The 17,138-nt window shown below is 36.8% G+C and overlaps 1 protein-coding gene across 3 annotated transcripts in view; it reads left to right on the top strand.

Annotated features, from left to right (window-relative positions):
• Window positions 1-17,138, top strand: part of LOC150109008 (inactive dipeptidyl peptidase 10-like) — a 958,620-nt gene that overhangs the window by 799,988 nt on the left and 141,494 nt on the right. For all 3 annotated transcript variants that reach the window (XM_090405008.1, XM_090405015.1, XM_090404998.1), the window contains exon 12: window positions 2,825-2,980. In XM_090405008.1, the coding sequence (XP_090261134.1) occupies window positions 2,825-2,980 (156 nt within the window). The remainder of the gene's footprint in view (window positions 1-2,824; window positions 2,981-17,138) is intronic.

Here is a 17,138-nt window from a genome sequence, read left to right as displayed (position 1 = left end):
GGCCCTCTAAACAGTCCTTCACATCATAAGAAAATTTACAACGAAAATGAACTCACATGACTCATTCATCAGTATAGTGCACTTGTTCGTACTTCCTTCACAGATTCCCTGGATTCCTATCAATGTCAGGTCTTGGGCTTTCACTTTAGAGTTTTCATGGATACCGTGTTCTCCTCTGGAGCAGCATGCAGGGGCTGAAGCACGATTTTTTGGCGTTATAGATACTCTGACGTAAGGTCTGACGATCAAGGTTTGGTCATCCTGATTTTGGGCTGCTATTCGCTCTGTAGGTTTTTGCCTCCGGTTTTCTCTCCACGACCTCATCCGGATTTGACGTAGTCCATGGATCAACTCCCTCCTCTTTTTCTCCTGGCACCAACTCTGCCGATGCTCAAATGTCAATCTCGATCTCTTTTCTATGATCCTTATATTTAGTTATCCACCCGACCCTGGGCAAAGGTTTGGGACCCCCAAATATTCCCCCGCAAACCTTGAACTAAGGTCTGCAACCCCCGTACTTTCACGCACAAACTCTTAACCTTCTTGAAAGCGCAGACTTCTAGCTCTCCCTGATTCTGTTGCTATTGGCCTTGAAGGCGGTATCAGACTGGCTTTGAATACAATAGGTTTCCTCTATACAAAATACTAACATCAAATACATTTTCGAATTCTAAAGTATTGCCCTTGAACTTCTATTTTAACACGTTCATTGCCAATCATGCTATATCGCGCGATGCGAGTTCTCACTGAACGGCCGATCCCGCATTATCGCGTGGACGTCGCTATCAAGTTTCTAAGCGGAATAGTATAGTGGCCACAGCGAAACGGCGCGTAATATTTATATTGGCCACTAGGGAAGGGATCGATTTCGTGGATTGGGGATGGCCGCCAGCCATTGTCTATTGTTTATGTTAGCCAGTGCGCACAGTGGCGGCGTTCAAACAATGCGACGATTTTGTTTAGTTATTCGTTGATTTAGCGTGCTTGAAGTTTGGTTTTTATTTATTTTGAGTATTGTTTTTTTTTTTTAGTAAGTTCCCTATAAATGTTGATTTTTGATAATTATTTTTTTCTATTTGTACGTTATTTTTAAAAATTCTATGCGATTATAAAAGACTGATAATTAAAGTTATAATTATTATATTTAAATGTTTTTTATTTGTAAAATATATAACTTATTTGACCGAATTACATATCACACGATATCGCGTAATAGATATTTAGAGTACATAAATCCTATGTACATAATAATAAAAGCATATAAATAATATATTTAACTTATTTTGAGCACAATAAAAACTAAATAAAAAAAATAAAAAAAATTTGGCCACCACACGAAATTCCAATTTTCAGCTTGGCAATGAACGTGTTAAGGCATCTTCTGTTTACTCTATTTAGCATGTTACTTCCTCTGGGTTTTTATACATGGGCTTTTGGTATTACTTACATAGAAAATTACAATACCTTGAACTTAACATATTCATACATCTTCTATTTATACAATTTTGCATATTAATTCCTCTGAGTTTCAATATATGGGCTGTTAGTATTATTTATATAAAAATTTTACAAGTTTACTTTTTGTGAATTCTTTTGGATGTGATTCCTTGTAAAAGTTGATGCAATAAAAAAGGAAATTTACGCTGCATCGAATTTTACACTCCTCTCCTTCTGTCCTTAAAAATCCATACCTTATCAACATGATCTAATGAATAAATAGTACACCTCATATTTCATGAAATGATTAAAATCAAAACTCAACTTATACATAGACAAAGCTGCTGCTATTCTTGCTTTCTATGCCAGTCAGTATACCTCACTCTGAGTTTAAAGATTTTATATGTAAACTCAATTAAATAAATGCATATACTACAAACTCTGTAAACAGTCAACATCTACAGCAACTTTTAAACATAAACACATAAAATCCACATTTAATTAATTCATATTGTATTGGTGGGATTATGCTTGGAGTAGATGATGATGATGGGACTAGATATCATAGAATTATGGTGGTTAGAAGTTGAAATTCAAAGGTCATATACCAAAAATTGCAAATTCAACTTAGAGCATCATCACAATGTTGATACATAAGGACATCCAAGTCATTTTGCCTCTCTACAAGGCCTTAAGATGATTGCACCCGGGACTATTGTGCTTAAATTTGGGTTCCAAATGAATAAAAAAGCCATGGAAAGGCTGCATTGAAGAATTACAAAGTGATATCAGATTTTGGAATATACATTATGAGAATAGATTGAAAGTACATGGACTGCAGATACTGGTAGGGAGAAGATAAAAGGGTGATATGATAAAGTTCTAGAGACTTTTGAGAGGACATTATTGGATATTGGTAGATGAAATTTTCCATTAAAATGAAGTTGGGGAGATGACAACAGGCCAGTAGAAGTTAAGTTTGTGTACAGTTAAGAAAGGGGTAAGGTCACGCGTGAGTGGAACAGTTTGCCTGTTGAATTAGTGAGTGCATCTAGTGTGAATAAGTTTAAGAGAAGATTTTTTGACAGCTAGTGGGAGTGCTATATGCCTCCCTCAATGAGCACTTAACTCTCTGGAGGTCATATAATAATAATAATAATAATAATAATTAGCCAAGAAACTTATCTGAACTTGGAGCATTCTTGTATAAACCTGCAAGCAAAAATTACCACCCAGTGGCTAACACATTTTATGTGGTTTGCTATTTTTTGTCTTGTCTTTTATCATCTGTTTTTCATATATCATAATTGTTGTCATTTTTATTAATAATGCATAGTATTCTTTTTTCTGGCATTTGTTATATAATATTTGGTTTTTATTTTTTCAGATCTATGAACATAAACTGAACCATCTTGAAAAAGGATGGGTGGAATCCTATGATCCTCTTATTTTTGGAATGGGAGGAAGGAATTGGTTCTTAAAACTACCTTTACAGGAAGGCGATTCTGGAAACTTTCGTCACATTGCTGTAGTCAATAATGTGGTAACGATATTTTTAAAAGCATCTCCAATTGTAATTTTATACACATATATCTTTAGTTCATGCATACATATATATATATATATATATATATATATATATATAACTAAACCTCTTATATAAGAGGTTGTTTAAGGATGTTATTATGGGAGCGGTTAATTTGAGGCTGAGATAAAAGAACAAAATATTTAACAGGATGATGATTTGGGATAAACCTGGTGGTGATTATAAAATGTTTAGAAAAATTGACTTACATCCAAAAGAGAATTGATTTACAGTCATAAATACATACTTAATCCCTCATTACGAGGGCTCAACTTCTACGAGATGAATGAGGACCGGGGCAGGGAACCCCATATGAATAAATAAATAAATAAATAAATAAAATCAACCCATTCTGAATCCTAGCTCTCACTAACTTCTCTAACACCTTAACAACTCCAGACACACAGATTGGCTTGTAATTTGCAGACTTGACTTTATCTCTCCCTTTGTGAAGTAGAACAATTTTTCCTACCCTCCATTTCTTTGAGACTCACTGTGTTGCAAGACTCTTGTTAAACAGATGTGCTAAAGTTGCAATTAATTCCGTAGAGCATTCATTCAAGATGTGGCAATATGTCAAGTCTTACTGCCTTATTAATATCAAGTTTACTTAATTCTTTATATAATGCTGAACTGCAGGATAGTGAATAGAGCACATTTGAGGCTATTTGTTGTGAGTTTGAGATGAGTGGAACAAAATATACAGTTGGGTGCTGCTATAGACCAGATGATGGAATAGATGGTGGAGATAGTATGCATAGACAAATAGACACAATGAGTGGAAGGAGGGTAATTATTATGGCGGATTTCAACTATGGTAAAATTGATTGGAAGGAGGAGAGGACACATGGGAGGAAGGAATTGGATTTTATGCAGTTTTGCCACCAATTGGTGAGAGTAATCATAAGGTCCTGGGAGGTGGCTAAATGTGTGGAATTTTCAATTAAGAAAGGGTACATGTGGAATTACTGGGCTGGTAAATATGACAAGCTTAGGAAATTGCTTAGTTCAGTGCCATGGCATGTAAAACTGCAAGGTCTGGAGGTTGATAATGCATGGAAAGTGGTAAAGGGACGTTTGAAGGAGATAATGGCTGACCTAGAGTCTGGATAGTAAATCAAGTAGGGGTTAAATGGATGAATAACACCATTAAGCTTGAGCTGCAAAAAAAAGGAACAACTGTGGAGGTAATATAAGGAGAAAGGTGACCTGCAGGCACAAACAGTATAAAGCACGGGCCAGAAGGGTAATGCGTGGTAAGAAAAACAAAAGAGATTATGAAAGGAAATTAGCCATGCAAGCTAAAGAGAATTCCAAACAGTTTATTCGATATGTTACAAGTAAAAGAAAAAATGTTGGCAGAATGATTTTAAGGAATGCCGATGGTAGGGAGGTAACTGAATTAGTGGAATATAGTGGAATTACTGAGCGAGCACTTTGCAAGAGTATACATCCAGGTGGTGATATTGCAGGAATGAAGGAACAAATAGCTTATATGGGAATTGAGGCGAATGAAATGGAGGTGAATAGTATATTACAAAACTTTAATGTGCATACATCTGTGGGGTTGGATGGTATACCAACTCGGGTCTTACATGAAGCGGCAAAAGAATTGTCAGTGCCCTTGGCCATTTTTTTCAATTTGAGTCTTGGGTCTGGGTTAGTCCTGAGGGGGTGGAAAGAGGGGAAAATAGTACCACTGCATAAAGGAGGTTCCAACACTGCTGTTCAATTTACCGACTGATCAGCATATCAGGAGTCGTTGTCAAGGTTTTGGAGAAAGTAGTCAAGAAAAAAATACAACAATGGATAGATGATAACAGGATACTGTATAGGGGACAGAATGGTTTTGTGAAGGGTAGATCATGCCTCAGTAACTTGCTCATGTTTTATAACACAGTGACGGCTGAACTGGATAAGGGTAATGGGTTTACAGTGATACTGCTGAACCTTGCTAAGGCCTTTGACAGGATACCACATGGAATTCTAATCAGTAAACTACAGCATATGGGGATGGATATAAGGTTGGTGAGATGGATAGGAGGGTGGTTGATGGAGAGATATCAGAGAGTAGTTTATTCAGGAGTAGAGTCCAAAAGATAGCCTGTGACTAGTGGTGTGCTGCAGAGTTCTGTTCTTAGACCCCTACTATTTAATTTGTTCATTAACAATATTGGAAAAGATCTGAGAGGAACTATTCATTTGTTTTCTGATGATCGGTTGAGCAATAGTGAATGCACATGATGTCAAAATTTTGCAGGATGATTTGGATAGATTGGAGGAGTGGGCTAACGAGAATGGATGTCAATTTAATGTGACAAAGTATAAGGTTATGCATTTTGGGGTGTAAAGATTAGCAGCAGTAATACCACATTGGTGGAACTCTACTCCAGGAGATTGATGAGGCCAGGGATTTGGGAGTGTTGGTGGATAGGGAGTTGAAGTTTAGGAGGCACATTGCAAAAGTGGCTAAATCAGCTCATCAAATCACTTGGTTACTGGAGAATACTTTGACGAGCAGAGACAAGCAAGTTATTGTTCCTCTGTATCGAGCCTTGATAAGACCCCATCTTGACTATTGTGCCCAGATTTGGGTGCCAGGCTTTCTTCTTGATGGGGAGGAGGTAGAGAGGATCCAGAGGCGAGTGACCAAGATGATAGCAGGTCTATGGAATGAACCTTATGAGAACAGGTTGAAGATTTGTGGGTTGCAGAAATTGATTGACAGACGGAAAAGGGGTGATATGATTGAGACATTCAAATTACTGAAGGGTTTCTATAAGATTAATTCAGAGGATATTTTTCAGAACAGGTCTGGTGGTGGGAGGACTAGGGGCCATCCATGGAAACTGGGCAAGAGTGTGGTTAGCAAAGGTGTTAGAACTAGGTTTTTTACTTGGAGAGTGGTGAATGAGTGGAATAAGTTGCCAGAGTCTACTGTGAGTGCCATGACTGTAAATGAGTTCAAGGCAAAGTATGATAGATTGTATGGAAGCTGAATAGTTGTTCTTGACATGTTTAGGGCCTCCCTCGATGAATCTAAGGACTCCTTGGAGTTGCCCGTAATAATAATAATAATTCCTGCTCATTCATCATCATTCCCTCCTCCACTATACCCTCTACACTCCACCTTCTCATGATGTTGCTTTCAGGAGGATGAAATACACCTGATTAACTGATCATTGAATATTTAAACTATATCTGCTAATGTAATCAACTGGTATTATCCTTCCATAGTCATTTTTTGTTCTACTTGCCACATATCGAACAAACTCACTAAGATAAGATTTTTGTTAGCTTGATTGCTTAATTCCTTCTTATACTGCATTTTTGCTGTCTTGACAAACCGAGTCACTTTCCTGCACTGCTCTGCATCTTTCATGAACTGATCATTATGAACATTCATCTTGTGTTGTCTCCACAGTACACCTTATTCCATATTTCATGATTAATCTCTTCATTCATCCACTTTCCTTCCTACCTTGTTTAGCCTTTTGATATTTGGAATATCCTCAGATATTTCTGCTTTTAAATAGCTCTTGATCAATGCCTGCACAGCATTCATCTCTTTCCCCACTCAATTCTCTTTCCACACTAGCTGCCTCCCCTTGTTGTCTCTTAAGCTTTTCCTAATCACCAGCCTTATACTTCTACATATATCCCTTCTTTACAGATGATCATATATGACAGGCTGCAACCAAGGTGATTACTTCATGTTCATTCTCACCAAGTGAGGGAAAATCAAACACTCCATTCACAATCACATCCTCTAATGATATTACTAGATCTAAGACTATTAACTCTCATTTGTCTTCCATTACATATTGCCTAAGATTGTTGTCCCTTAAGAGAAATTCATTCTTCTTATTACCCAATGCTAGCTTTTCATTCCACTCAACATTGCATTAACTGAAATCATTGCTTGCTCACTAAGCCAGATTGCCTATACATTTCTTTTTCTTCACCAGCCACATTCCTTGGCTTGTAGCAACATCCCACCAAATATTTTATTCTATCAACCTCCACTTCACACCATACTGCTTCAAAACCACTGTCAATTGTTTTCTCCTTGTATCTCAACCTTGTGCAAAAATAATTCTCCTGTTATCATCAGTAGCAATTCCTTTCCTTCTTCCCTTTCCTATCTTCGTGAAAATGATCATATCCCTCCATTTCTATTCCCGTCAAGATATCATTCTTATCTAACCATGTTTCACTTATTTCAACTATTTTGGGGAAAATAAACTCAATGAATGCAACAATTTCATCCCCCTTATTACTGATACTTCTAGCATTCATAAATTCATAAAGTCTCCCATCTGTGACCTCTCCATGCTTGCTTCTGTACCTTATTGATCCCCCCCCCACACACACACTTAACCCTTCCATGCATTCCAGGGATTCCATTCCTATTCTGACTATTGACATACAAGTATTCATTACTGCTTTCAGAATCCACTCTCCCTGTACTTTCTTCCTAACCTCACTGGCCCACCACATTTTCCTGACAAATTTGCATTCCTTTTCTCACATTCTCATCCACATTCACAACCATATCGGTCTCATCTGGTCCACTCTCTTGCTCATTCACAACATCTCTGGCTTCCGACTGATATCTTGTTTGCATCACTCATTACATTCGTTCCAGCAGCAGGAGCTTTTCCAAATAAGTCACTCCAAAACCATTCAGATGCAGTCCATTGCTTTTATACAGTTCATTCATACCACAAACTCATCCCACACATTCACAAATTTCACTCCTTTTTCTTCACACATTTCAGCTAACATTCCATTCAAGATCTTTGCTCTTCACTGCAACTCATCATTGCCATACCTGGGCAACACACAAACTATTCATATTACCACACTTGTCTTTCACTCTACTCAATAATCTGCTGATATCCATCCTCGCATTCTCCCTATACCCAACCAAATCATTCATTCCTACCACAACCACTAACTCCCTCACACACACACACTTACTTCTCATATTCAGCACCTTAATCCTCCCCCCCCCCTCCTGAAAATATACCTTGTACCCTCTCATCTACCACACCTTTTATGATAGAATCTCATGTAGTGAATCTTGAGGCATTTGCTACTTATTTTTTTTCACTATCTTTCATTTTATTTTTTTTCACTATCTTTCATTTTATTCTTTCCCACTCTTCCATTAGTATTCCACCAACTTTCCCCCTCTACACAAGAGGAAAGGGGGGGATATGATTCAATCATTTCATTCTTCAATTTTTACATTCCAGCAGTATCATTCCCACTATTGCTCCATCAGTCAGACTTACTTCCATTCCTGAAGTCACACAAGTCGGTCAGATTTCCACTTTTGCAGTTATGCTCAGTTCTCCTTTTTTAATTATTTCTGTATTCACAATTACATTCTCTTCACTCACATGCAAAAGCATGCTCTTGTGGCTATTGTTCTGAGTCTTACATACATCATCACTGCCTTTCCCCTTTCATCTGATATTCTTAACATCCAGTTCTTGACTTGCATTCAAATCAGCATTATCCATTAATATATCACACTTTCACTCTCTCACTTTTCTTGTTTAATCTCTCAAAAATCACATCTGCTGCATTCGCTGATGCATATATATTATACTTCTGACAACAAACTGTCTTAATAAAATCTACGCAACTCAACATACTCGATTTTTGCACCATTCATCTGGTTGTTCCTAGTTCTTACCACCATTTTTGCTTTTGATGAATGTTATATGCAAAATTCATTACAAACCTACTAACAACCTATAATTAGTATGCAGTGTGTTCCTTATGTAATTGTTATTATTCCATAATTAATCTTATCATTATGCCTTTATTGTTCAAATTTTTTTGCACTAAAGATAATTGTTATTATAGCGCACAGTTTTAATTTTTTGTTATTTTTGAGTTTTCCATGGTTCTTCTCTACACTGATGACAGTTTTCAAAACTTTCACAAGTCAAAATATTTGTATGCTGATTAATTTAGTAAATGATCTTTACTGTGCTATTTATTCTAATGAACAAGTAGAGGAGTAAAGAAATTAATAAACCAGTCATTATTATTATTATTCGTGACACCTCCAAGGAGTCCAAAGACTCATCATGGGAGGACATCTACTGTACACTCTCCGTCTCCACTACTACACAGAACCTCTACTACCAATCACCTACATCAACCATCAACGCCATCTACTGCCCACTGCCACCACAGCTAGTATTTTTGTCTGTAAATTGTGTGCATTCTGAAGGGCCGATTTGTCTGTATGTGGGATGAAAAACCCAAATTTCCGGGAGAAAAAACCCTGCTACCTCCATATGAGATCGGCTAACTCACCTTCGATTGAAAAAGTCCATATAAAGATTCCTCCCATCATGACGAGAATCGAACTTAGGCCTTTTCTAATCGAAGGGCGCAACGTACCATCGTTCTTCCAATTGGGCTCTGGAGGCGCTTATTAATTATTATGAAATTCTTGCTGTATATCCTTAAGGGATATACAGGATACTGTGATAGTACTGCAAGGAAAGTTTACATTCATTATTAGGTTTAATGGAATGAATACAGCACAGAGGAACAATAAAATACAAATTTATTAGATCCTACATTTTGTCTCTATCACAGAGACATCACCTGGGATACAAATCAACATTGCAAAAGTACACAAAAAACACTCAAAACAATCTGGACAAAAAAACTATAGTGAGGGGCATCCTTTGTGGATGCTGTTGCTAGTCTTAGTTGTTGGGCAAGAGGCCTAAGAATTAAAGTTACCCAAATCTAAGGAAGTAACACAACCATATTTATTAAGGTTAGGTTGGTTTAACAAATCTATTTTAGATTCTAAGAAAAGTCTTTCTAGTTTATATTTGTTGCAGTGACACATAGTAGTTTTTCCCCATTGGATTCTATGCGCGGTATCCAAAACATAGCTAACCAGACTGACTGTGTTTATGCCGGGAAACGTATTATTTGTGTTCTTCTTAGCAAATGTTGGTGGATCGCTCAGTCCGACCATAATAAGATAATTTGTAAGAACAAAGAAAATCGTAAACATCTGGAACAGAGATGAGAGGAAGTAGATTCTTAGAAGGGCAGATAATGGAGTCAAATTCAGATGAGGTTTGATAGCAGTAGAGAGAGAGATTATATTTTTTAGATTTCTGGCTATTTCTTCTGAGGTGCCCAAGATATGGGGAATTGTAATAGCATTACTATAGTCTGTTTTTTGAGAGGGATGTGAGGAGAAAGGTGAAAACACAATTTTTAATCTTTTAGCATTCTAATCTTGAAAGGGAAGCCTGGGTGGAACAGAGGTTGGAGGCTCTGACAAGCGTTTTGATAACACCATACTGGTGAGAATGATGGGAAAGTTTATGTATGTATCTACCTGTGTGAGTGGGTTTTCTGTAAACTGAGAAAGGAAGTGTGCCTTTGGGAAGATGCTTGATTAGAGTATCTAGAAAAAGCAGGCTATTATTATTTTCGTATTTTATGGTGAACTGGATTCTGAGGTGTTTGGATATTGAGGCGGAGGAAATCTGATAAGTCAGAGCCATGCAGCCATATAGAAAACACATAATCAATATATCTTAGCCAGATAGAATGTTTGAGAATGGCAATATCAAGGGCATTTTTTTCAATATGTTCCATGTAGAAATTTTCTGGATGGGGAATGAGAAGAGAGTCTATGGCTGTACCCTCTGTCTGTTTATATATGGTATCCTTCCAAGAAAAGTAGACAGCATGGATGGCAAAATTGAAAAGATCAGCGAATTTTGGGGATGGGGAGCATCTCTAAGTAAAAGATAGTGTCAGAAAGGGGGATATTGGTAATTAAAGAACTGACATCAAAGCTCACCATGATATCCGTTATTTAAAACTAAAGATTTGAACTAAGAGGAATTTTTAATATAGTAGGAAGTATGACCAGTAAGTGGGGTTAAAGATTTAACTAATTGTTTGGCTTGCTTAAATGAGGGGGAATCAATAGCAGCCATGAGACAAAGGAAGTTATTGGGTTTATGAATTTTAGACAACCCAACATCTTGCAGCTGGAGGGGAGGGAGAACTAAATGGTTTGAGTTTGAACAGTTTGAAGGCCGAGAAATGATATTTTTAGATGTCTTTTTATTTTTTTATTTATTTTTTCTGTGAATTAGTGGTATCATAATCCAGAGGTTTATAATTAGTGGTCTCTAAGTAACACATTCATTTTCCATTTATAATCACTAGTATTGATGACCACAGAGTATTACCTTTCTTGGTTCTAGTGATATTATACTGTTGTCTTCTTTGCATAATTTATGGAGAATGTGCAACTGGCTGTTAGAGAGATTTCTTTGGTGGCAATGCTTATGTAAGGATGTTAGCTATGTCAAGCTTGATGTTATTGGCTAATAATGAGTTTAAACCAGCACATAAGTCTAAATATTAAAAAGTTTACATTATTATTATTATTTCCTATTAGCAGTTTTCATTCTAACGAATTAGTCTATAATTTGTAAGGACTCCAGTATTGTCAGATCTTATATTTTGGTTAGCAACCACCTATATATTTTGTTCTGTTAGCTTATTTTCATACCAGATAGCTGTAACTGCACTGCTTTCTATATCTCTATCATCCTGTTAAACTCCTAGTATTTTCATGAGGAACTGAAACTACTCTTTTTATAGTAGCTTCAGTTATTTTATTAATTATAGCAAAAGAGCTAAACTACTATACTGCTTACATTCTATCTCTATATCATAATCTCTGTTAACCAAATCTCTAATGCCTATAACTTTAGTTCAACTTGAACTAACCAATGGCAAAAATACTCATTTGTATTACATGGCTTCAGATTTCTGTATCCCTATTGTGTCTGCAACCTTTTTCCATCTCATGTTGATTCTCCTACTCTATTTAAGGACCTGAGAAGCTACATTCACCTTTCATTATTCTAGCATGCACCCATCACAGATGCCTAATTCCAAATCCACTGACTTGCAAATATATCACAAATCCAAATTATTCCACACTTTCACAAATGGCACACCATTCCTCCTGAACAATCTACACACTGACTTGTTTGTGATCATGGACAGTCTGCTCAACTCACCTCTGTCATACTGTGGATACAGATTCACAATCTTTACTCTCTGTCTTTTGCTTGTATAGAAAACTTTCTGATTCCTTCTGGTATGGTACCTGCAGATGTGCATCTTAACAGCTTCATTAGCATATTTAATCTCTGCACCCAGAAAATATGATTTCATACATTTTCGTGAAGGACAAAAGCTCCTCTTATCATGAAATCACCGTGTATATATATATATATATATATATATATATATATATATATATATATATCCTCACCACATGCCATCTTTTTCTCTTTCATACAATGGCAGAGAAGCAAATGAGTCCTCTGCCATAGTACAGATCATCCCTTCATAATGAATACATTTCGCACAAAATCCATCATTTTTAAACTTGCTAGCAATTGCTCTGCAACACATCAATGCTATCGCAAGTAATATTATACAATATAAGAAAAGCTTTTTAACCTCTCTACCAGCCATGGTGGATGAAATAGTGAGACCTAATTGCACTCCTTATCTGTTATTCAATAGGTATTGCAGAATCGTATCCAGATTTTGCTGGATGTCTATAGACTTATGGCCGGTTGGGGTGTTAATAAACACCATACATCACTATACATGTCAATTCTTAAAAACAAGAAAACTTTCATAAACACAATGAACAACTAGAAATTAACCCAATATCAATAATTATTTTTTGAAATATGACTTATATTTCAACTTCATAATATTATTAATTATTATTATTAACATTTGATCTCCATGGAGTCAGAGACTCATCATGGGAGGTACACAATACTGCATGCACTGCTCATCCAACCATGCTTTAAACTGATTCAATGTGTCTATATTCAGAACATAAGAACACCAGCAACTCTCTATGCAAAGAACCATCTCCTCACTTCTTGCTCACAATCTCCTTATACAGTTTTTGGTGATGGCCTTTTACTCAACCCCCCTATCTCCCATTCTATGAAAAATCTCTTTCATGTCAACCTGATAATAACCCTTGACTAGCTTATATATCTAAATCATATCCTCCCCACCATCTTCCTCTTATTCACAGAGCTTTGTAACTTACATTCTCTCAATCTGTCCTGATACTCCACATTTCAAGGACCATTGACCACCTTTATGAATCTTCTCTGGGCTCTTTCCAACATATCCTCATCACCATGAAAACCCAGTGAACATATCTGCTCACAATAATCCATATAAGGTGTGATCAAGGTCTTATAAAATGGCATCATAACCCCTCTACTTCTGCATGTCCAGGTCCTTCACATCATTGCTATTATCTGATGTGATGTTTTCAAAACTTATGCAATGTGACACTGAATTTCAGGTCCTTGTCCATCATTACTCCTAGATCTCTCTTCTCCTCTACTTCCTTGAAAGTTTCCCATCCAAGTGTATACTTTGCATCCCATCATTACTTACAAATCTCAAACCTTACACTTTGCAACATTGAATTTACAATTCCACTTACCTACCTATTCATTTTAACAATTATGAAATAATTGTTAAAATTATTTCATTTAAGAATATGTTTTTACTATAATTCTGGCATAGATGGTGATTATCAAAATTACATAATTTTACTTGAATTCAATAATAAAAATTTAATTTTTATAACTAACCAGTGGAGCACTCAGGATTTAATCTTGGGGGGGGCTAAGTTGAATAAACAATTTGAGAATGCACACTACGCATCTAATACAACCTATGACTGCGCATCAGCAGTGCTCGCCAATACATGATACCCGTGAGCCAGCAAAAGTTGGTCGATTGGTAGCACCTCTGCTACTAATGGCTCACCCAAAAAGTTAAGCAAGTTTGAGTGTGGTTAGTAGTTGGAAGGGTATCAATCGTTCGATGCTGTTGGCACACTCTCCCTCGATGAGTCTTTGGACTCCCTGGAGGAGTCACATAATAATAATAATAATAATCATTAGTTAAACCCATTCCAATATCATTAACATACAAATTGAACAACAATGTTCCCAAAACTGACCCCTGCAGTACACCACTAGTGATCTTCCTCTTTCAGGATATCTGCACCCCCATATACAACTTTTTGATACCTATCTGACAGCCAGTCACTGTTCGAACTCAGAAGTCTGTTATCCAATCCCATCTGTTTTTTTCAATTTATTTAACAGCTTGTCATGTAGCAGTGTATCAAAAGCTTTTGCAAAATCCAAGTACATCACTGTACATGTATCTCCCCTGTCCAAGGTATTTGTCACCTTTTAATAGTACATAAGTAAGTTAGTAAACCATGATCTCCCTTTAACAAACCCATGCTGATAACCACAGAGAATACTCCTGTTATTAACCTATTTCTGTATCCTACTTTTCATCAATCACTCCAGTACCTTCACCACAACTACTGATATACAGATTGGTCTATAATTTGAAGCTACTGCCTTATCACAACCTTTATGCAGTGGAACAATTTTACCCTCCTTCCACTCCCTTGGAACCTGTGCTGTTGCAAGACTCTTATTAAACAGGGATGCCAATGCTACTGTCATTTCCCTGGAACATTCCTGTAAGATGTGTGGTGATATGTTATCAAATCATCACGTTAGTGACATAAAGTTTATTTATTTCCTCAAATACTTCCTGCTCAGTTAAGCCATTCTCTGCTATGTTTTCTACACTTAAATTCCTCATGATTCTACCCTGATAATTTGATCACTGAATGCCTCAACAATGTCTTCTACAGCAGTTACCATTCTACCACTTTTATCCATTAACATCATCTTATCATGATCATTCTTCCTTCTACTTGCCACATATCTAAAAAATCTCTATGGTTTTTCTTCACCTGACTTTCCAATTTTTTCTCATACTGCACTTTTGTTTTCCTTACTAACTGAGTCACTCTCCTGGCTTGTTCTTTATACTCTTTATGTAACTGCAAAGCAAACCAATAAATCAGTGGAGAATAAAGCCAGATTGCTCCCTCGAAGCTATGATCATCAAGCAAAAATTGTCATACTTCGGACATATTATGCGAGTAAATGACAGTCTGGAGAAGATGATGATGCTTGCTAGAGTTGATGGAAGCAGGAGAAGAGGAAGACCAAGAATTAGATGGGTGGATGGAGTTAAAGAAACAACTGGAATGCGCTTGGAAATTCTGAAAGATATGGCCAGGGACAGATCTGAATGGAGAATGTATGTTCATAGAATTACCAGGAGTCAAAAATGACTCGATGGAACATAACAACGACACAAACTGACTATTACCATTATTGATCTTGTACTTTCTCCAAAGTACTTTCTTTTTCCTGATTTCATGCTTAAGCTCCACATTCATCAATTTTATACCTACCTTATTCATACTTTTGGCCTTCGGAATACATTCACAAATTGATGCTGTTATGTATTTCTTTGTCAGTTCCTGTGCAGCATTTATTTCCTTACCACTCAACCCCACGTTCCATGTTATAGCTTAAGCTGTCTCCTAAGCTTGTCATAATCACCATCCTTATAATTCCACATATATCCTTTCCTCACAAAAGTCTACATATAGCTAGCCACATGCAGGTTTAGATGCACAGGTGATCATTTCACTAACTGGAAGAAAGGATTAAACCCCTCTCACAATTACATCCTCTGATGAAATTATCAGATCCTTTTATTAGATAGCTCTACTTTCAAATGCAGATGACATTTCTCCACTTGGTAACTCAGACCATGACCTCATCCAGATTTTATGGGAAATTCTTCACCAAGCATTCCTAGTCTCATGTCCTGTGCCATGACGAAGGTGCCAAATAAGAAGATGACATTAGTGACTTCTGCTCCTCCTTTCCATGATATACGAGTATATTCGTTCTTCAGATCCAAATACCAGCTCAGAATGAATAATAGAAATAATTTTTACCTGAATGATGGCTTTCATTCTCTATTCTGATGTTATCCAGCCATGGTTCTCTAACAAGTGCAGTCTGAGGAAAAAATTCAGCAAGTCAGCTACAGACCAAAACTCCAGCATCTCACTGAGTCTACAAAGCAGTTCAAAACAACTGCAAAAAGACCATCAATAAATAAATAAATAAATATAAGTATCATTCTAAAAGGACCAAATCTGGAATCTTGCATTGTGTCCAAATGGCAGTTAAACCATCTGGGACACATGTATAAGCAACTTTTACCAATCCATGATTCCTCTGTTCTCACTTCGAGAAAGTGCCATTGTAACATCACCCAAAGACAACACTGACTTACTGTGATTATTTCTTCTCTACCATCTCTTTCACAGTTGACCAAGCAAAAGAACCTTCCCCCACTTTATCAAGAACTCCCTATCTCATGCCACCATTAGTCTTTCATGAGCCTCCATAGTTCAGTTGGTATAGACGAAGCCCTTTGGTTGGAAAGACCTCAGTTCGATTTCCATCCATGATGTGAGGAACCTTTATCGGGGTTTCTTTCGACTAAAGATGAGTTAGCTAGTCTCATACAGAGGTAAAGCATTTTTTCACCCAGAAACTCGGATTTTTTTGTCCCTCAGAACAAGCAAACTGCCCATGAACACACACACAGGTCTACAGTCATAAAATACATACTTAATCCCTCACTAGGAGGGCTCAATCAGTCCTAAGGGATGGTCAAGGAATGGGGGGGGGGGATCCCCACACAAATAAATAAATAAATAAACTAGTCTTTCATCAAAAATAAATCAGAAGAATCCTAAATGACTTGCACATTCATTTGGTCATGATTGCATTTCTCTATCATGCTGAAAACTTATGCTTGAGAAATAGCACACCGATCCTATTCTGCCTCTATCTTTTCGATTTGATTGGCATCTGTTCTACTTCTTTCCATATTGTAGAACAGATGCCAATCAAATCGAAAAGATAGAGGCAGAATAGGATCGGTTTTACATCCAAAAAAGATGATAAAAGTCAACCAACAAACTAGCACCTCATTACTCATACATCAGTTCTCTCACAAACCTGGAGAAGTTCACTAACAGCCAATTTTTTCTCTACCTGGAGACTCATAGGCT

Source organism: Typopeltis vanoorti, chromosome 2 (assembly GCF_054136105.1).
Source record: "Typopeltis vanoorti isolate ZY-2024b chromosome 2, IOZ_Tvanoo_1.0, whole genome shotgun sequence".
Classification (NCBI taxonomy): Eukaryota; Metazoa; Arthropoda; class Arachnida; order Uropygi; family Thelyphonidae; genus Typopeltis; species Typopeltis vanoorti.
This window is presented reverse-complemented; position numbering and strand designations above follow the sequence as displayed.